Consider the following 22,462-nt stretch of genomic DNA (forward strand, 5'->3'; position numbering starts at 1 on the left):
ACTCCAACTCAAAAAAAAAAAAAAATTAGCCGGGTGTGGTGGCGCACGCCTGTAGTTCCAACTACTTGAAAGGCTGAGGCAGAAGGATTGCCTGAGCTCAGTAGGTCTAGGCTGCGGCGGCCTAAGTGTGACACTGCACTCCAGCCTAGGTGACAGAGTGAGACTCCAACTCAAAAAATAAATACATAAATAAAGTTAAAATTTTTTTGTTAAATAAATAAACGCAGTTTGTAGCCTTTTGTTTTTCTTCTTAAGACTCACAGAATCTGTTTTTCTGTATCCATTCGTTTCTAGAGTGAGACTCCAACTCAAAAAAAAAAGTTAAATGTCTATAAAATATAAAAGCTCTAGTAAGCTAAAATTAACTTACTGAAGAAAACTATTTAAAAAGTAAATGGAGTACAGCCCCAGTGTACAGTGTTCATAAGATCCTCAGTAGTGCAGGCATGTCCCAGGCTCTCATGCTCCCTCTCTCCATCACTCACCAACTTCTGAGCGACTTCCAGTCCCGCAAGCTCCATTCATGGCAAGACCCCTACACAGGTGGGCCATGTTTCACCTTTTACGCCATATTTTTAGTGTACCTTTTCTGCATTTAGGCACAAATATTTGCCACTGTGTTACCACTGCATACAGTACTCGATACAGTCACATACCGTACAGAGTTGTGGCCTAGGAGGCCACACCATACAGCGTCAGTGTGCAGTGGGGACGATGCCACCTAGGCTTATGTAAGCACACTGTAAGATGCTCCCACAATGCCAGAATCACCTGGTGATGTGTTTCACAGAACACACCCTCCTTATTAAGAGATGTATGACTGTGCTTTACAGAGTATGATCTCTAAATGGCCAGTAAGCATATAAAAGTATTCTTCCTTAGTCATCAGGGAAACGCAAATTAAAACCACAACGAAAGATGAACATACACACAAATGGCTAAAATTTTAAGACTCATCATGGGTGGCAGAGACGTGGAGCAAGTGGTGGGAGTGTAAACAGGGACAATTACCTTGGGAAACTATTGAGCAACTAAAGTTAGCCACCCACTCTGTGACTCAGCAGCTGTGGTGCCCTCGTACCTGAGAAAACCTAGGCAAGGATGTCGCAGCAGCTTTACGCATAAAAGCCTCAAAGTAGAAACAATTCAAGTGCTCCTCAGCAGGACAATATATAAATGACACTTTCACATTCACACAATGGAATACCACTCGACAGTCAACTCCTGATACACACACTTGGGTGAATCTCAAAAACATGACAAGCACAAAAAACTAGACACAAAGCCATATGGACTGTATGGAAGTCTAAAAACGAAAAGCTCATCTCAGTGGTAGATCTCAGAAAGCAGTGCTGGCTGGGTGGGGATGAACTGAAAAGGGGCAGAGAGCACTTCAGGACGTTATGGAACTCCCATGGTTTTGAACATATGCTACAATGCATGAACTGTTCCTGCAAGACACACGCATTTTGCTGTATATAAAGCATATTTCCACCGTCTGCCAGCATGGGGAAGAAGTGATCCAAGGAACTTTGGAGCACACTATTTTGATGATATGCCTTCAGTGTAATGATAAAAAGATACTGCAGAGCTAACAAGAGCCGCGTTTCTCCTGCCTTCCCTGGGAAATAAAAGAGCTAAGCTAAAAAGATGTCTTCAACCATCCCTAACAGCTTGCTGTTGATGAGATGGACCAGATTCTGCAACATGGAGTAAGCAACAGAGAGGAAGATCCCTAGGACGCCAGACAGAGACGAGAGGAGCAAACTTGTGATTCAGAAGACGCACACTTCCCGGCTCTCACCCACCAGGGCAGCAAGCACAGATAGCCTCCCTTGTGTCCACTCCAAGGAACCAGGGCCCCTGGAAGGAGTGGCTGAGGTCATTTCTATTTTAAAAATCTCCATTTCCACTGGGGCCAAAGCTCCATTTTACCAGAAGGTATGGAAACCCTCAGAATCTAAAGGGAGAGGTATGAGGGTAAATTAATAAAGGAAGGACTGTTGCTTCAATAAACGGTATAGAAACAATTGGATATCCAAAAACAAAGAACAAAAAAAATTCAACCCCCACATCACTGTGTGTGTGTGTGTGTGTGTGTGTGTGTGTGTGTGTGTGTGTGTACAGAGAATGCCAAAAAAAAGTATACACATTTTAAGAAAGGAAAAAAATGGTATTAAAACTAATACCGCCGGGCTCGGTGGCTAATCCTGCAATCCCATGCCTTTGGGAGGCTGAGGTGAGTGTATTGCCTGAGCCTGCAGGTTCGAGACCCACCTGGGCAACTTGGCAAGACCTCATCTCTACAAATCAAAACTGAGCCAGGCGTGTAGCGCGTACCTGTAGTCCCAGCTACTCGGAAGGCTGAGGTGGAAGGATCGCCAGCGCCCAGCAGGCAAGGCTGTGGTGGCCGGGAGCGGCCACTGCACTCCAGTCTGGGGGCCAGAGTCAGACTCCAACTCAAAAAAAAACCAACAAAAAAACACAGTAATACCGATAACACGAGATGAACGAATACAAGCCACATCTGACTTCTGCAATGACAAGAGGCGCTCAAAGTGGTTGCAATCAACGTCCAGACACTTCCGATGACGGCAAACTAGAAGTAACACACAGGCAACATCTCTTAAAATGTATATACATTTTGGGGGCACCCCCAGTATATATAAACTCAAAATTAATCACGAACTTAAATGTAAGAGCTGCAGCTATAAAACTTCCAAAAAAGATAAAGGTTTTCTAGCAGTGCTTCTTTTTCAAGAGACTGGTCAGTGCCAGGTCTTCCTGATATGAAACTTTTGCCTGCCTTTCCTTCCTCTCTTCTTCTCTTTAACAGACTTTGTTTTAAAAACAAGAAAGAAAATAAAGATTTTCTTAGATTAGACAAAGGTATCTTAGGACACAAAAATGAATCATAAAAGAAAAATGTGACAAACTGGACATCACCAAAATTAAATACTTCTGCTCTGTGGAAGACGTGAAAAATAAAACGACAAGCCACAGACTTGGAGAAAATAATCTGCAAAATACTTAACCTGATAAAGGACTTGTATTCAGAATATTTAAAGAACCATCAAAACTCAGTAGTAAAAAGACACTAAAAAAATCGACAAAAGACACAAACAGAAATTTTACCAGAGAAGACATACAGGTTGCAAAATAAGCACATAAAAAGATGCTCAGTATAACTAGTCTTCATGGAGATAAAATTAAAATCACAAGAAGACACTACGGTACACCTAACAGAACTACTGAAGTTTTAAAAATGGACAATCCCAAGTGACAAGGACATACAGCAATTAAAGTTCTCTCATACACTGCAGTGGGATGCAGAATGAACATCCAGCATGGAAAACAATCTGGCAGCTTCTCACACAGTTGAAGGTCTTTATTTATCATCCAACTGAGCAAATCCACTCTCAAGTTTTTACCCAAAGAGAAATGAAAACATGTCACCACAGGTGTATATAAATGTTTACGGGAGCTTTACTTTTAATTTATTTACCTATTGGAAACAATACAAATGGTCTCCACCTGGTGAATGGATAAGCAAGCCATGGTATGCTCACCCAGTGGAGACCACTCAGCAACAGAAAGGAACAAATCACAGATACACAACAAGAAATGACTCCAAGCCTGCATTACGCTAAGCTAAAGAAGCCAGACAAAGGGCAACACATTCTGATTCCACTATGTACTATTCTTAATGAAGGCCAAACAACAGGACAGACATCAGTTCAGTTCCCAGAGGCTGAGGATGCAGGGGGGCGACTGATTGCAAAGGAACACGAGGAATAATGTTCCAGGGTGGAATATGCTACAGAACTTGAATGTGGTGGTGGCGACACAACTGTATGCATTTATCAAAATCCATAGGATGGTATACTTACACAGGGAGATTTTTACTATATGTAAACCATACCTCGAAAAATCTGGCCCTGGTGACTCAGCCTGTAATCCCAGCAATTTGGGAGGCTAAGGCAAGTGGATTGCCTGAGCCTGCGGGCTCAAGACCAGTCCGAGCAACTTAGCGAGACCTCATTTCTACAATAAATCAAAACTTAGCTGGGCATGGTAGCGCGGGCTTGTAGTTCCAGCTACTTGGAAGGCTGAGGCAGAAGGATCACCAGAGCCCAGCAGGCTGACACTGGGGTAGCTGTAAGTGTGCCACTGCATTCCAGCCTGGGCAACAGAGTGAGATTCCAACTCAAAAAAAAAAAAAACGGACCCACCTCCACACCAAAAACCAAACCAATGGGGGCATTATAAAGGGCACAGGAGTCTGTTTGAAGTAGAATTTGTACATCAAAATGAATGGCAATGGAATAATACTTTAGGGTCACACATAGTGGCTCACACTTATAATCCCAGTGCTTTGGGAGGCTGAGGTGAGAGGATTGCTTGAGGACAAAGGTTTGAGACCAGCCTGGGCAGCATGGCAAGACTCCATCTCTGCAAAGATAAAAAAATTATCTGGGCATGGTGGCACAGGCCTGCAGTCTTAGTTACTCAGGGGGCTGAGGTGGGAGAACTCCTTAAGCCCAGACATCCAAGGTTACAGTGAGCTGTGATGGTGCCACTGCAGTCCAGCCTAGGCAAAAGAGCAAGACCTTGTCTCTTATTCAAGAAAAAGGACAAATCACCGGGACAACTGGTAAAATGTGAATATAGGATAGCATAACAAGAATGCTAAATTTCTTGTATTTAATCATTAGATCGTGGCTATTTAAGAGAATGTGCTTGTTTTTAAGAGGTACATACTAAAATATTAGGGGTCAAAGGTGTGTGCTTGTTTTTAAGAGGTACATACTAAAATATTAGGGGTCAAAGGTGTGATATCTGCCACTTACTATCAAATGGTTCAGCAAAACTAAAAGACAGAAAATAAAGTAATATGTATATTGCCAGGAAAAGTAAAATGCTACCCACTGGTGAATCAAAGTGAAAGTTATCTTCACTGCCCTATTCTTGCAACTTTCATACACGTCTGAAATTTTTAAAAATAACTGTTGGAAAGACGTCTAGGAGAGACAGGTGACCCAAGAAGTGGCTGTGCAGTGCCTGAGCTGGGGTGCAGGAGCCTCGCATGGCAGCCAGGAGCTCCTCCAAGAGGGGTGTGGGTAGGACTGCCTGTGCCTGGCAACTGACTTTAAAGAGCTTCTCCAAGCGCCAGACCCCAACAGCCTGATGCTGGGATGCTTCATCCCAAAGCAGTGTTTTCCACGTTTTCAGGTGAGACTTGGGGTGGACAGGCAGCCACCATAATGGCTCTCTTCAAATTCACAGCCCCGCCCTCATCAGGATTCCATTAATCTGAGTGTGATCAGGTCACAACTGCTTCAGGATGACAAATATCAATTAACACCATTACATTTCTAACAACACTGTGCTTTATCAAAAATCAAGCTAAACAGCTTGGACCCAGGGCTATACAAGAACCAGGTTTTTGGCCCCAGACAGGCAACCCCCGTCCACTCCCACTGTGGAAGCTTCTCTGTTTTCTCAATAAATCTGGCTTCCTCAAACAAAAAAAAAAAAAGTCAAACTGTATGCATTTTCCAAAAACTGTTTAAATGGCTCCTGTCTTCTCCTATTAAATCACCTAACCTCAGCCGGGCTTGGTGGCTCAGCTTGTAATCCCGTGCCTTTGGGAGGCTGAGGTGAGTGGATTACCTGAGCCCGTGGGTTCGAGACCCACCTGGGCAACTTGGTGAGACCTCATCTCTACAATAAATCAAAAAATGAGCCGGGTGTGGGAGCGCGCCTATAGTTCCAGCTACTCGGAAGGTTGAGGCAGTAGGATCGCCGGAGCCCAGCAGGTCAAGGCTGTGGTGGCCGGGAGTGGCCACTGCACTCCAGTCTGGGTGACAGAGTGAGACTCCAACTCAAAAAAATAAAAAATAAAAAAATAAATCACCTAACCAGCTGGGCACAGTGGCTCATTCCTGTCATACCAGCACTTTGGGAGGTAGAGGCAAGAGGACTGCCTGAGCCCAGAGGTTCGAGATGAGCCTGGGCAACTTGGTGAGACCGTGTCTCTATAATAAATCAAAAAATCAGCTGGGCGTGATGGCTGCCTGTAGTTCCAACTACTTGGAAGGCTGAGGTGGGAGGATCACCTGAGCCCAGGAGATCAAGGCTGTGATGGCCTTGAGTATGCCACTGTACTCCAGCCTAGGTGTCAGAGTGAGACTCTGAATGAATGAACGAACGAATGAATGAATGAATAAATAAATACTTAACCCAGCTTCCCATGTGACAGCTTTGGTAGCAAAAAACTTAGTCAAATATTAACTAAGCATTTCCTGAGCATCCAGTACATGCCAGGTAAACTTCCAGGTGCAATAGCGAAGTAAGCCCTTGCTTAACTCAATGATGGGAGCCAATACGAGCCTTCTGCTGTATGAGTAATTAATATATGTACTCATATTAACAAATTCAATGCCACCACTACACACCGAAATATTAGTTTAAAAGATACTCTTGGCCGGGCTCAGTGGTTCAGCCTGTAATCCCAGAACTTTGGGAGGCCGAGGCAAGTGAATTGCCTGAGCTCACAAGTTTGACCAGCCTTGGCAACTTGGCGAGACCTCGTCTCCACAATAAATCAAAATTTAGCCAGGCGTGATAGCGTGCCTGTAGTTCTAACTACTTGGAAGGCTGAGGTAGAAGGATCGCCGGAGCTCAGCAGGTCGACGCTAGGGTGGCTGTGAACCTGCCACAGCACTCCAGCCAGGGCGATGGATGGAGTAAGACTCTGACTCAAAAAAAAAAGATATCTTCCACCAGAGGGTGCTCCTACAATTTCTTTTATGGGATACTTGACAATCCCGTTGTATGTTACAAATTCCTGAACACAGGTTTGAAAGCCAGGTTTGAAACAAAAGAGAAAGTAGGAAGGAAACAATCTGGCCCCCAAACCCCACAGACCAAGCATATAAAACAGTAGTCTCTCACTAAGGCTCCACAAAGCTCTGTGATTTGGGGTGCCAAACCTCACAGGAACCCAGGGCTCTTAAAGAGCAGGTGCCTCTGGAACCCTGGGAAGTCAAGTATTTCCCATCAAGGGCTCCTTCCAAACCCCCCGCCCCACAGTCTGTCCAAACTCACCCATACCACACTAATCTTTGGGCAAGAAACAGAAGCATGGCTCCTCTTTCCCGAAATGGGCCCAAGGGACCTCATGACTCTTGGGGACACAGCTCCCCACTAGCTTCCCCGCAGCCACAAGCTCTCTGTAACCACCATTCTGTGTGTTACCCCATCTTACCACTACCCCATCCACACAGATGGAGAGGCGGGAGGGAGAAGACACTGACTCTCTACCCAGGAGGAGAACCACAGAAATCTGGTCTCACTTTCTGGGAATGGAGAGGTAGGACTTTTGCGGGGGAAATGGCTGGAACAAAGAAAATTCCAGCACACAGGCTGGCCCTGATCACCCTGGGTACCCTTTCCCCACTGCCCCGTGGCAGGCAGGGAAGACCCATCAGTCAGAAGCATCATCCCTCAGCTGAAGGACGGACTACAATTGGGGTGAGTTTAGGATGCTAGCACACGGCAGGAAAAAAATGTTATGACCATCAGGCATGAAATTTGGGGGTGATCTGTAACTGTAAAAAAACACTAGAAAATTATTTTATAAGATGACAAACTTCAGGTCGGCCTTAAAATATATATATAGTCCATAATCAAGCATGGAAATCAACAGAAAGAATTTCCCATGTCAGACTTTTATTTGTAAGAAAAGTCACCAAAAAATCCTCCCTACCCAGTCTCTTTGTATTGACTATGCCGCCTTTTAAGGAAATATGTACTAAATGTACCTTATTTTCCATTTTGAACACACAATCACTAATTGTTATTTTTAAACCACAAGGACTCCAACAACAAATGAAGTTATTAAACAGGAATTGGGGCAAACGCTAGGCAATGACAAAACCCATGCCCTTTTCAAAATGACTCTGATGAGATTTTTAGAAACCAAAGATGCTTTTGTGACTGATGAAAGTGACTGACTCCCGCAAACACTACAGGTGTGAACATTAACCCAGCCTTCCTTCAACCCAACTGAGACAGTCATGGCCCACCTAGAGATTGTGGCTGTCCCTAAGCTAAGGACTCCTGGAAGAAGAGAATAACGCTTTGCTGAATATGTTTGAATCTGGCCAGGCGCAGTGACTCACACCTGTAATCCCAAAACTTTGGGAGATGAAGGTGAGAGGATTGCCTGAGCCTGGGGGTTCGAGACGAGCCTGGGCAACATGGTGAGGCCTCATCTCTACAATGAATCAAAACATTAGATAGGCGTGGTGGCACAAGCCTGTAGTTTCAGCTACTTGGAAGGTTGAGGTAGAAGGCTCGCCTGAGCCCAGCAGGTCAAGACTGAGGTGACCGTAAGCAGCGTGCCACTGCACTCCAGTTTGGGCGACAAAGTGAGACTCCAGCTCAAAAAAACCAAAAACTGAATCTTAAATGTGGAGGCTCACATTATGTGAATATTATCCCAACATAACTGAGGAAAAAGATAATTCCTATGATGAATGCCAACAGAATTTTATAATACAAAGTCCTATGTGTATTATAAGCTTACCTCAAAATTCACAGGTAAGTTCCGTTTAAGTGCAATCTCGAACACTTGACTTATTTCAGATTTATTGAGATTTTCTTCTTCTGATTCTCTTCCATTCACCTAAAAGAAGAATAACTGTTTAACAGTTAACTCTTATTAAAACCATCAACATCCCAGCTGCAATGATAAACTTTAAAAGCACTGAACCTTGGCTGTATGAATTTCACCAAGGCCAGTTGCATACCACATGTCACTGAGGGGTTAAAAAAAGGATCCTGTCGAGCCGGGCTTGGTGGCTCAGCCTGTAATCCCGCACCTTTGGGAGGCTGAGGTGAGTGGATTGCCTGAGCCCGCGGGTTCGAGACCCGCCTGGGCAGGCGAGACCTCATCTCTACAATAAATCAAAAAATCAGCCGGGCGTGGTAGTGCATGCCTGTAATTCCGGCTACTCGGAAGGCTGAGGCGGAAGGATCGCCGGAGCCCAGCAGGTCGAGGCTGCGGTGGCCGGGAGCAAGCCACTGTACTCCAGTCTGGGCAACCGAGTGAGACTCCAACTCAAAAAAAAAAAAAAAGGATCCTGTCAAATTTGAGTCAGATGGGACCTAATAAATCTACCATAAACCATCCACACATCACAGGCCATCGGGTGTCAGTCATCCTAGCTGTGGCGGATAAGATCCACTGCCGTCTGGGGACAGTGACTTTCAAAGGACTCCTCATGTACTGTTAAGCCATGTTTTGGAAAAGTCAAGATACAGACAGACCTGTGTGGCACATGGCAAGTTCACACACAAGTCTGCTCACCTGAAGTATGCAGGTTTCTTATTTAGACAAAGTCCCTTGAAACCACTTTTTTTTTTTTGGTGAGTTGGAGTCTCACTCCGTCGCCCGGACTGGAGTGCAGTGGTACATTCATGGCCACCGTAGCCTCGACCTGCTGGGCTCTGGCGATCCTTCCACCTCAGCCTTCCAAGTAGCCAGAGCTATAGGCACGCATTACCAGGCATTGCTTGCTTGCTTGCTTGCTTGCTTGTTTAAGTATGTATGTATGTATGTATGTATGTATGTATGTATGTATGTATGTTGCCCAGGCTGGTCCTGAACCCACGGGCTCAGGCAATCCTCTTGCCTTGGCCAGAAACCACTTTTTAAAAGATTGCAGCTGGGCATGGTGGTGCATGTCTGTAGTCCCAGGTACTTAGGAAGCTGAAGCAGTTGGATCACTTGAACACAGGAGTTTGAGGCTATAGTAAGCCAACTGTGCCACTGCACTCCAGCCTGGGCAACAGAGCAAGACCCTGTCTCTACAATTAAAAAATAAACAAGACTGGGCATGGTGGCTCATGCGTGTAATTCCAGCACTTTGGGAGGCGGAGGCGAGAGGATTGCCTGAGCCCAGAGGTTCGGGCCCAGCCTGGGCAAACTGGTGAAACCTCGCCTCTACAATAAATACAAAAAATTAACCGGGTGTGGTGGCGCATGTCTGTGGTTCCAGTTACTTGGGAGGCTGAGGTAGAAGGATCACCTGAGCCCTCCAGGTCAAGGCTGCGGTGGCCATGAGTGAGCCACGGCACTCCATTCTGGGCAACAGAGTGAGACTCTGACTTAATCAATCAGGATGTGGTAAAACAGAAATTACAGAATCGCCATGTATCCCATTCTCTCTGCCATGGGCAAAAAGTCAAGGCGCCAACTAATAATGTCTCCACAAAAACGAGATTCACTGACTGCTCCAGGCAGAGAGTGGAGTTAGAGGGGGACAGGTGTCTTCCCTGCATGCTGCTGACATGGAGTTTAGACTGCTGTGGTGATGTGAAAAACGAGACAAGCTTAGAACCAGCTGAGTCCAGAATATGGCAAGGCAGCTGGAGATCTCTTCACCTTGCTGTTTCCCTTTTGTCAAAGAACTTGCAAAATCCTGTTTCCAAGATCAGAACGATCTGGTAAGAACCCATGGCTGAAGCCACTGAGACATAGGCAGAGGAGCCGGGCTCTCCATGCCCGTGTGGGCTGTGCACTTGTGTTCATCAGGCCTGTCCCATCTATACAGGACCAATGCTATAGGTTACATTTAAAATAAAAACGCCACGTTGAAAGGGGCCTATGAGCCGGGCTCGGTGGCTCAGCCTGTAATCCCGCGCCTTTGGGAGGCTGAGGTGAGTGGATTGCCTGAGCCCGCGGGTTCGAGACGCGCCTGGGCAGGCGAGACCTCATCTCTACAATAAATCAAAAAATTAGCCAGGCGTGGTAGTGCGCGCCTGTAGTTCCAGCTACTTGGAAGGTTGAGGCGGAAGGATCGCCAGAGCCCAGCAGGTCGAGGTTGCAGTGGCCAGGAGCGGCCACTGCACTCTAGTCTGGGCGACAGTGAGACTCCAACTCAAAAAAAAAAAAGGGGGCCTATGACTACAGTCACGGGTATAATGCTGACGAATAAACGTATTCTGGGGCTATTCACAATTCCTTCTCTCCTTCCACCAGAGTATTTTCTTTCCAGTCCGGTTTCATGTCACTGTCAGCCTCATCAAAACGATCTGCATAGCGTTTCTGGTGGTTTATTGCCCAAAACACACTTATATTTTTGTTGCCTAAATCCTAAGCAGAAAAAGGGCCTGCTTTAAAATGAGTGAATACTTAAAACCAGAAATCTTCAAGAAAGGTTCTTTAGAAGCCTGGGATTCCACAGAGATTTGGCTTGAAATTTAATATTTAAACAGATCTTAAACTTTTAAAAAACTGTATTTTTAAAGGTTTATTCAACAAATAGTGCTGAAAAAAGTAGATATCCACTTGCAAAATAATAAAGTAGGAACCTTACCTCACAGCATATTCAAAAATTAACTCAAAACGGATAAAGACTGAAACTATTAAGAGCTAAAACTATAAAGCTCTTAGTTCTCGAGAAAATGGGGAAAGATTGATGACAATGTATTTGGCAACGCTTTCTTAGATATGACACAAAAGCACAGGCAACAAAAGAAATAGACTACTTCATCAAAATTTAAAAAACTTGCTAATCAAAGGACACTATCAAGAGTGATGGCTGGGTGGTGGCTCACGCTTGTAACCCCAACATTTTGGGAGGCTGAAGTAGGAGGACTGCTTGAGATCAGAGTTCAAGACCAGTCTGGGCAGTATAGCAAGATCCTGTCTCTACAAAAAAAATTTTTTAATTAGATGGGTGTGGTGGCGGGCACCTATAGTCCCAGTTACTCAGGAGGCTGAGGCAGGAGGATCACTTGAGCCCAGGAGGTTGAGGCTGCAGTGAGCTAAGACTGTGTCACTGTACTCTAGTCTGGGCAAAAGAGCAAACCCCCGACTCCAAAAATAAATTAATTAATTAAAATTAAAATAGACTGAAGAAAATCCACAAATGGGGTTTACAAATCATAAGGATAAGGAATTAATACCCAGAATATATAAAGAATTATAACTTGGCCAGGGGCGGTGGCTCAGGCCTGTAATCCCAGCACTTTGGGAGGTCAAGGTGAGAGGGTTGCCTGAGCTCATGGGTTCGAGATCAGCCTGGGCAACTTGGTGAGACCTCATCTCTACAATAAATTTTTTTTAAAAAGTTGGGTATGGTAGTGCACTCCTGTAGTTCTAGCTACATGAAAGGCTGAGGCAGGATGACTGCCTGAGCCCAACAGGTCAAGGCTGCAGTGGCCATGAGTGTGCCACTGTACTCCAGCCTGGGCAACAGAGTGAGACTCCAACTTAAAAAAAAAAAAAAATTACAACTCAACAATGAAATAGCTCAATTCAAAAATGAGCAAAAGGACCTAAATAGGCATTTCTCCAAAGATATACAAATAGCTAACAAGTACATAAATGTTGTTTAGCATCACTAAGGCAAATCAAAACCTCAACAGGATACCGCTTCACACCCAGAAGGATGGCTATCTTCAAAATAACAGAAAATAGTAAGTGTTAGGATGTGGAGAAATCAGAAGACTTGTGCATTCCTGATGAAAATATAAACGGCACAGGTGCTATAGGAAAGAGTTTAGTAGTTTCTCAAAGAACTAAACACAGAATTAGGATATGATCCAGCAATTCCACTTGTAGACACAGACCCAAAGAACTGAAAGTGGGAGCTTGAAGAGATATTTGTACACCGATGTTCACAGCTGCATCATTCACAACAGCCAAAAGGTAAAAACAGCCCAAACAAACAACAGCAGATAAACAAAATGTGAAATATTCATACAAAATATTTAGCCTTAAAAAAGAATGAAATTCTGAAATAAGCTGTAATATGAATTAACCTCAAAGACATTATAATAAATGAAATACGCCAGACACAAAAGAACAAAAATCTATGTGTATGAGGCACCTGGACCAGGTAAATGCTCAAGACAGAAAGCACAGCAGAGGCCTGGGTAAGACCTGGCTCACGCCTGTCATCCCATCACTTTGGGAGGTGGAGGCGAGAGGACTGCCCGAGTCCAGGGGTTCGAGTCCAACCTGGACAACTTGGTGCGACCTCGTTCCTACAATAAATCAAAAAATTAGTCAGGCATGGTGGCATGTGCCTGTGGTTCCAGCTAGTCAGGAGACTGAGGTGGAAGAATTACCTGAGTCCCATAGGTTGAGTGAGGCTGTGGTAGCCTATAAGCATGCCACTGCACTCCAGCCTGGGTACCAGAATGAGACTCCTAGTCAAAAAGAAAAAGAAAAAGCTCTCAAAATGGATAGTGGTGATAGCTGTACAACACTGGAAAGATGTCTATAACGCTACTAAACTGTACCCTCAAAAATGGTTAAAATATTTATATGTAAAATTTACCTCAATTCTTGAAAAAGCTCAAAAGTATCATAACAAATAGTAACACAGTAACTCATGTTACCAGGTTAACTCATTTTTGTGCAACAGAAGAAAGTTTTTTGGCAGATGTTTACTGGAAGAGTAGCCAAAGATTTTCTCAACAGATGACCTTTAAAAATAAATGATCCGGCCATTGACTCTGGTGTGACCATGTGCTCTTTCAGCTATGGCTATTGCCATACTTCCTGGCTTTGGCTCCCTCCCTCACCATGGGGAGGTGAATCATCTCTCTAATTTACTTTTAAATAAACTATATTTTCTAATCTAAAATAAATAAATAAATATAAAAATAAAAACAAATGACCCACTCTTCCGAGTGTGGTGACTGAAATCCCAGCACGGTGGGAGGCCAACGTGAGAAGACTGCCTGAGCCCACGAGTTCAAGATCATTGGGCAACATGATGAGACTTCGTCTCTATAAGAAATCAAGGCCAGGCTTGGTGGCCCAGCCTGTATTCCCAGCACTTTGGGAGGCCAAGGCAAGTGGATTGCCTGAGCCCACGTGTTCGAGACCTGCCCAAGCAACTTGGCGAGACCTCGTCTCTACAATAAATAAAAAATTAGCTCGGCGTGGTAGTGCAGGCCTGTAGTTCCGGCTACTTGGAAGGCTGAGACGGAAGGATTGCCAAAGTCCAGCAGGTTGAGGCTGTGGTGACCGGGAGCGTGCCAATGCACTACAGTCTGGGCGACAGAGTGAGACGCCAACTCAGAAAAAAAAAATTAGCCAGGCATGGTGGAGCATGCCTGTAGTTCTAGCTACTTGGAAGGCTGAAGTGGAAGGATTGCCTGAATCCAGCAGCGTGCCACTGCACTCCAGCCTGGGCAAAACAGTGAGACTCTGACTCAAAAAAATTAAAAAAATAAAAATAAATGGTCTGCTCTCATGCTTAGCATGACTTAGCTTAACTGTGTCAATGAAAATGTTCTCATGTACAACCAGAACAAAACTTGGAAATAAACTACATTTGACATAGACTTCAATTGTCATGCATATATTCCAATTTTCAAATGTTTTTGTTCATCTTACCAGCCCAAATAGTTTTGTTGTTGTTTATTTTTTGTAGAAACAAAGTCTCGCACTTTTGCCTAGGCTGGTTTTAAACTCCTGAACTCAAGCAAGCCTCCAAACTAGGCTCCCAAAGTGCTGTGATTACAGGTTTGTGCCATCATGCCATAGCCAGCTCAAATAGTTTTAACTTTATTTTTTTGAGACAAAGTCTTGCTCTGTCACCCAAGCTGAAGTGCAGTGTTGTAATCATGGCTCACTGCAGCCTCCAACTCCTGGGTTCAACTGGTCCTCCCAACCCAGCTTCCCGAGCAGCCAGGACTACAGACATGTGCCACTACGCCTGGCTAATTTTTAAAATTTTTTGTAGAGATAAGATCTCACTATGTTATCCAGGTTGGTCTTGAAACCCTGGCCTCAAGCAATCCTCCTCCCTCAGTCTCCCAAAGTGCTGGGACTACAGATGTAAGCCACCATGCTTGGTTATGGCTTATTTCAAATATATAGAAAAGTACAGACAATAATGTAACAGGCAATTGTCCCCAATTTAGCAAAGGTCAACATTAAGTACTATTGACATCAGAATTGTTTCTGTTTTTAAAAAAACAATAAAGCCATTCTCACTATCCTTCCCATGGCAGCTGACCACTATCCCAACTTTCCCAGCCATAGTTTTAAGTGAATAAAAATATATAATTTTGTGTTTTAAAATTTCCCATTAATCATTCTCATACAGTATCCCTTTTTTTTTTTTTTTTTTTTTTTTTGAATTGGAGTCTCACTCTGTCGCCCAAACTGGAGTGCAGTGGCCGCTCCCGGCCACAGCAGCCTCGACATGCTGAGGCTCCAGCGATCCTTCCGCCTCAGCCTTCCAAGTGGCTGGAACTACAGGTGCACCCTACCACGCCCAGCTGATTTATTGTAGAGATGAGGTCTCACCAAGTTGCCCAGGTGGGTCTCGAACCCGCAGGCTCAGGCAATCCACTCACCTCAGCCTCCCAAGGCACGGGATTACAAGCTGGGTCACCGAGCCCGGCTTCATACAGTATCTTTATCAATCTCATAAATTCAAACTGGCAAGTGTACACTAACAAAATTCGCCTTTTCTATGTTATATACATGCATTGAGATTCCACAGCGAGACTGACGGGAACACGGGGCCTGCTGCTAGGTCACAATTCAAGCCAGTGGATCCCCCAGAGCAGCACGAGCGTCACAGTGGCTTCACAGGGACAAACACGAGAGCTCGCTCCAGACACTCAGACTCGACAGGGTACGACCTCGATATCTGTTGCATACACAGTATTCCTGTGCTTTTTTTTAGAAGTCCCTGGTGAGGCTACTGTAGCCAGAGCTGAGCTTCACGACTCAGCCAGGAAAATGAAAGTGCAGCACAGGACACAAAGATTTATTTGGAAGCGAGATTATGTTGCTCTTCTACATAAATAATTGTATAGCAGTAAGGCACAGTGGCTCACGCCTATAATCCCAGCACTTTGGGAGGCCGAGGTGAGAGGATTTCCTGAGCCCACGGGTTTGAGATCAGCCTGGGCAACTTGGTGAGACTTCATCTCTACCATAAATCAAAAAATTAGCCGGGCATAGTGGTGCATGTCTACAGATCCAGCTACTTGGAGGGCTGAGGCAGAAGGACTGTCTGAGCCCAGCAGGTCGAGGCTGCGGTGGCCAGGAGCATGCCACTGCACTCCAGTTAGGGCGACAGAGTGAGACTCCAACTCAAAAATAAATAAATAAATAAATAATAATTGTATAGCATCTGTACTAGACAAAATGCTACAAGTATGGAAGCAGCAATGAGTCACAACTAATCCTCCAATACAGTTCCCAGGAAGCTGAGAGGTAAGTGGGCCCTTAGCCTGTGCATCATAAAGCAGAAATTATTATTAACGTCAATTCCATAGTGTATAGTTTCAGCAATAAAATCTAGGCAATATTAAGGAAAATATCGGCCAGGCTCGGTGGCTCAGCCTGTAATCCCAGCACTTTGCGAGGCCGAAGCGAGCGGATTGCCTGAGCCCACGGATTTGAGACCAGCCTGGGCAACTTGGTAAGACTCCGTTCTCTACAATAAATCAAAAGTTAGCTGGGTGCAGTAGCGCACGCCTGTAGTTCCAGCTACTTGGAAGGCTGAGGCGGAAGGATCGCCGGAGCCCAGCAGGTTGATGCTGGAGTGGCTGTGAGTGTGCCACAGCCCCCAGCCTGGGCGATGGAGTAAGACTCTAACTAAAAAAAAAAAAGAAAGAAAGAAAAAGAAAAAAATCCTCTGAACCACATTTATCCTTCAGTATCCAGGAAAACCGGTCATCACCAGTTATCATCTGGCTCCAACAGACCCTTTTATTCTATATTTAAAGTCATTTTACAAGTAATTTACAAACTAAAAGGAAGACAAAAGCTGTTTTATTAGACATCTTAATGAGAACTTTATTATTATTTTTTGAGTTGGAGTCTCACTCTGTCTCCCAGGCAGGAGTGCAGTGACACAGTCACGGCCACTGTAGCCTTGACCTGCTGGGCTCCGGCCATCCTTCTGCCTCAGCCTTCCAAGTAGCTGGAACCTCAGGTGCACACCACCACACCTGGCTAATTTTTTGATTTATTGTAGAGATGAGGTCTCACCAAGTTGCCCAGGCTGGTTTCAAACCCGTGGGCTCAGGCAATCCTCTCGCCTCTGTCTCCCAAAGTGCTGGGATAACAGGCATGAGCCACCGCACCCAGATCATTTTTAGATTTAGAGGCATCAAGAGAAAGAGTAGTTCTGTGATTTTTATTCATTTTTATGTTATCTGCTTCTTCCTTCTAATCACCTTTGTATTCACACCTCCTTTTGCATATGCCCATTTATTTTATGGACAATAAGTAATAAGAAATAAATGTTGGCTGCCAAACATAAAAGATGAGAGAATGCTGTCACACATTTTTTTAATCCTGACAGGATGGTCCAGGTTCTTGACAAGCTGCATGACGAAGTCCCTCTTGCTGAATAGCTAACCAGATGAGAATATATTTCCTTCTCATACCCGTGGAAATACCACTGCTCACTCTGAATCCAGAGCATCTGAAGACTCCCAGGTTGGGATTTCACTCTGACATCACGCTCACCATTCCCATTACAGTCTGGAGCGCCGCCAACCATCTGGCTGTCAGTATTCATCTCTGATTTGTCTAATAATTGAAAATGTCTCTCTCTGTCAATTGTCTTCTCTTTGCCATTACAGATGGAAAAAGACAAACTGTGGATTCTCACCTGGGTTCAATGACATAAAAAGAAGACTCGAAAGACAGCGTTCCCAGTCTTCTCTTGAGACCGCCTACAAGACAGTGCAACACACCAGGCAAGGCTATGAGAACACTAAAGGACAATGCAGCTATGACAGTCACTTCACTGCTGGACATTCACCCAGGGATGCATCGCTCTTGTATTTTCTTATGATTCTTGTCTTACTTAGCATGTTTGGGAATAGATGATGAGTAGTATTGGAATGATGTGTAAGATAATAAATAGCAAAATGTTTCAAAATGTAAGAAAATTAAGATTTCTAAGATCCCACAATGTAAAGATTTATAAAAAGGGTAAAAGGGCCCTTGTGATAACTGTAAGAAAGAATGAGTTTTATTCTATTTTTTAAAATAAGTATGTTTTCTCAGTTCTTTGTAAGACCTCTAAAAAAGAAGAAAACTCATGCAATATCATTCCTTAAAGAGCTTGAAAAAGAAACAAAAATGAAACTTGAGCTGGGAAGGGGCACATCTGTGGTCCCAGCTACTCAGGAGGCTGTGGCAGGATGATCACTTGAGCCCAAGTGTTCCAGGCTATAGTGTACAATAATCGTGCCCGTGAACAGCAGCCGCTGCACTCTACCTGGGCAACATAGCAAGGCCCACTGCCCTACAAAAAAGAAGAAAAAGCTGGGTCCCGTGGCCATTGAGTGCAATGAGAGTCAAGGTCCCAGCTTCAGTACTAGTCCTACTTAAGTATGTACCTGTCCCTAGTGACCAGAAAGGGCAACATTTATTTATTTTTACAAAAGTAAAAACAAATAAATATTTAAGTATTTAAGAAATTCAAATAGGCCAGGTACAGTGGATCACACCTATAATACCACCACTTTGGGAGGCAAAGGTGAGAGGACTCCCTGAGTCCAAAGGTTTGAAACCAGTCTGGGCAACTCGGTGAGACCTCATCTCTACAATAAATCAAAAAATTAGCCAGGCATGATGGCTCACACCTGCAATCCCAGCACTTTGGGAGGTGGCGGTGAGAGGACTGCCTAAGCCTATGGGTTAGAAACCAGAATAGGCAACTTGGCAAGAACTCACCACAATAAATCAAAAAATTAGCCAGGCATGGTGGCACACGCCTGTGGTTCCAGCTACTTGGAAGGCTGAGGCAGAAGGAATGCCTGAGTCCAGCAGGTTGAGGCTACAGTGGCCCTGAGTAAGCCACTATACTCCACCCTGGGCAACAGAGTAAGACTACCACTCAAAAACCTGAGATAACCTTCAAAATATAAACTATGCACACTAAAACACACACACACACACACACACACACACACAGAGAGAGAGAGACAGCTGGACAGCTGTTACTTACAAAGCCACAGAATCACACTATACACATAGTAGCAGTCTGCACCTCCTCCCTCCGCACCCATAGATGCAGATCCACCACCCTCTGTCCTCTCTGGCCTAAATGTGGTCATCTTCTCTACTACAGACACTGTAGTTATGACTACCTTGCTCCTAACAGCTTAAACACCAAATTACAGTAATCATTTCTTAGCATACCCTTGGCTTTTAAAACCCCCATGTGCTTTCTCAGTTGGGGACCTCTACGTCTCCCCCCCTCTCAGGGAAGGCACTGCCCAGCTCTCTGCTCACATTTCATCTCAGCTGCAATGGCTCTTCTTCAGGGAGATTTCTCAAGCTCACCACTAGGATTCAACCAAAATTAGATCTGAATTCTCCTATCTGTGCCACTTTTCCATCCTCACACCTGGTGTACTGTTTGATGATGACACAACTGTCAACATCTGTCAGGTCCATTTGACTTAGTTCATGGGGAGGGACGGTGCTGGCTGTGCTCACCGCAGGGCCTAGCACAAAGCCTGTCGCAGAGGCCAGATCACGCCTGCCCTGTGGACAGAACATGCCGGCTTTACGGCGAACCAATGGAGAAGACGAACTCAGTCACACACTCTGCAGTATTCCACAGCGCAATGGACAACCTGTCTCAAAGGATTCTTTCCAATGCTGGCAGGCTGTGGACAAGCAGGCTGTTGCTGCCCTCCTTCAGGGTCTAGGATGGTGGGGAGTTGGCCACATGTGTACCTACCTGGCTTACCTCAGGTGAGCAAGTTCACTTCTGGGGCTCACAGAGATAATCATGGACACACACAAGGATTTCACCCTGACCATATTCTTTCCCTACCCATTTGACAACAGGGAAAACTGCAAACAACCAAAATAATTAAACCCTGATGAAAAAATAAACAGGTGTGTTCACACAGCGGAACACTGTGCAGCCGTTAAAAAGTGCTTAGGTGCGTGCTGAATCTGAGCCGTCCAAGGAATCATAAACCAGTGACATGATGACACATTCATGACACACACATCAGTGGAAAAGATGGTTACTGTACATATCACCCTATGTTTATGTAATAAATAGGTATGTGTATTCACTTGAATACACACTGGCATCCACCAAAATGGTTAGAGATGACCTAAAAGTGGCAATTTATAAATCATTTATGTTTCCTTGTTTTTGAATTTAAAATTGTTGTAGTTTACATGCACTACCCTTAAGGAAAAAAGAGTCATCTTTTAAAACTCTCTCTCTCGACTCCTTCCTCCCCACCTGTCGGGTGCCTGGTCCAGCCAAGGGTATGTAACTTGGCAGGAGGCCGAGTGTCTCGTTTACTACAGGTTGAGCATCCCTGATTCAAGAATTCAAAACCCGAGATGCTCCAAAATCAAACTTTTTGAACATCAACATGATGCCACATGAGGGAAACGCCACATGTGATGCTGTCACAGTCAAAACACACTTTATTCAACGTCCCCAGGGTTAAAGTAAAATTACCTTCAGACTTTCTTTGTGTATAAGGGGCACTGAAACATAAATGCATTTCATGTTTAGACTTGCATTCATCCCCAAGACATCTCAGTATGTATAATGCAAATATCCCAAAGTCTAACAAAATCCAAATCCAAAACACTTCCTGTCCCAAGCATTTCAGATAAGGGTTACTGAACCTGCGCTTTTGGAAGTCTTATTCAAGCCAATGACTCTTCATTTCTGCTGCACAGGCTAAGTAAGGCCCGTCGTCTTCAAGCCATTTCTGAAAGGCACTGTCTCTACTTTAAACTCCACGGAGCCAGCAACTTGGTGAAGAGGAGGAGAGTCAAGGGGCACAAGAAGACCAGAACGCTGCTCCCAGAAAAGCGCCCACAGACCCCAGGTGAACCAATGGAAGCCTGACCCAGGCCAGGAGTGCGTCGACGTCAGCTGCTGCCCTGGGGACTGTGCCAACCAACACAGCTCTAGAGAGCGAGGGCGTGAGACTCAGAGACACCACAGGCACTTTTCCTTTGTAGCAATATTGTGCTTACTCCCACGGAGGACTCGAGCAGGAACTGCCTGACAACACTCGGGATCTGTGGATCCCAAGCCCTGGCCCTGCTCTGGAATTGCTCCAGAGCACATTAGCAACAGCCACACCAGAAGGCCAGATTCCCGAGTCTCACCCAAGACCACTGCATTCGAATCCTGTGGGTTGGGCCTAGGAATTTTTTAAAAACTTCTCAAGTGATGGTGATGCACACAACCCACATGTTCAGCAATCATGTATACACTGCTGGCTGGAAGGATCTGAGAAATACCTACTCCATCTGACTCCAATTAGATTAGCACCAAAGCCAAGTAAAAAAAGAAAGGCCTCCAAAATAACTCAGATTATACTACCTTCCTGGTGTTTGAACAAATCTCACCATGAAAAGTTCATCCTTTTAACTTCACTAAATCCTCCTCTGTTAAGCTATAGCCTGTTCTCTTTTATTTGGTCCTCGGTGGGCCCTGGAAACAGATCATGTTAGAATATGTGATTACATTGGAAAATGGAAGCACAGCAGAACAAAAGAAACACAAATCGCTCTTGTGCGGCCAGCCATGAAGCCACAGGGCACCATCCCGAGCTAGGTCGCCCTGGGTGGCAGCTGGACCCTATGGGCCTCAGCACCCTGTCCAGGCTCCACTTTGGCCCAGTCCTCTCTCACACACTCAGGACACAGTTCTGTGCAAGACTTACTGCTCGATGTGGCCTTGTTTCCAGGGATGCATTCAGATGACACTTCCTGCTGTGACTAAACAGAATCAGGAAATCTCAATAACTTCTTTTCTATTCTATGTCTTCTGGACCTTTGGTGACTTAATTTGTGATAAGGTTCTGCCTTGTCAGAGATATTCACAATGCTGTGGTTTCTCCATAGCAGGGAGTTACTAATTTCCTAAGAATTATCTTCCTATTTGGTCACAAATGTTAAAATCCTTATTCTATTATGGAGGTTTTAAAACATGGCCCCAGATTCTCTGACCTTCCTTTCATCTGAAGTGGGACTTCCCACCTCGTGAATGTACTAAAATCCACTGAACTACAAACTTAAAATGGTTAAAACAGTGAATTGATTATATGATTTGTAGCTCAGTTAAAAATATAAAGTGGAGTTTTGTATCTCCTCCCTTTGAATTAGGGTCTGCACCCACCTGACCTGTAGAATACGGCAGAAGTGATGCTGTGAATTCCGTGTCTATGCCATAAGAAACTGACAGCTGCTCCCATTTCCCATCTCCAGGACCCAGCTACCACACCTTGAGGCCCACCGGAAAGGAACTGGGATTTCGCAGCCAGAGCCCAGCTGAGTTCCAGTTGAAAGCCAGCTTACTGGTCGGGTGAGCAAGTCACCTTGAAAGCAGAGGCTCCGCCGGGCTCGGTGGCTCAGCCTGTAATCCCATGCCTTGGGAGGCTGAGGTGAGTGGAT

At 44.8% G+C, this 22,462-nt stretch overlaps 1 protein-coding gene across 6 annotated transcripts in view; it reads right to left on the bottom strand.

Moving 5' to 3' along the window:
• The window catches only part of STAU1 (staufen double-stranded RNA binding protein 1), a 60,719-nt gene that overhangs the window by 14,937 nt on the left and 23,320 nt on the right, over window positions 1-22,462 (bottom strand). For all 6 annotated transcript variants that reach the window (XM_021714394.1, XM_021714393.1, XM_021714390.1 and 3 more), the window contains one exon: window positions 8,594-8,692. In XM_021714394.1, the coding sequence (XP_021570069.1) occupies window positions 8,594-8,692 (99 nt within the window). The remainder of the gene's footprint in view (window positions 1-8,593; window positions 8,693-22,462) is intronic.

This window comes from Carlito syrichta, unplaced genomic scaffold (genome assembly GCF_000164805.1).
Source record: "Carlito syrichta isolate Samal-C Ts95f unplaced genomic scaffold, Tarsius_syrichta-2.0.1 Scaffold305642, whole genome shotgun sequence".
NCBI classification, from domain to species: Eukaryota; Metazoa; Chordata; class Mammalia; order Primates; family Tarsiidae; genus Carlito; species Carlito syrichta.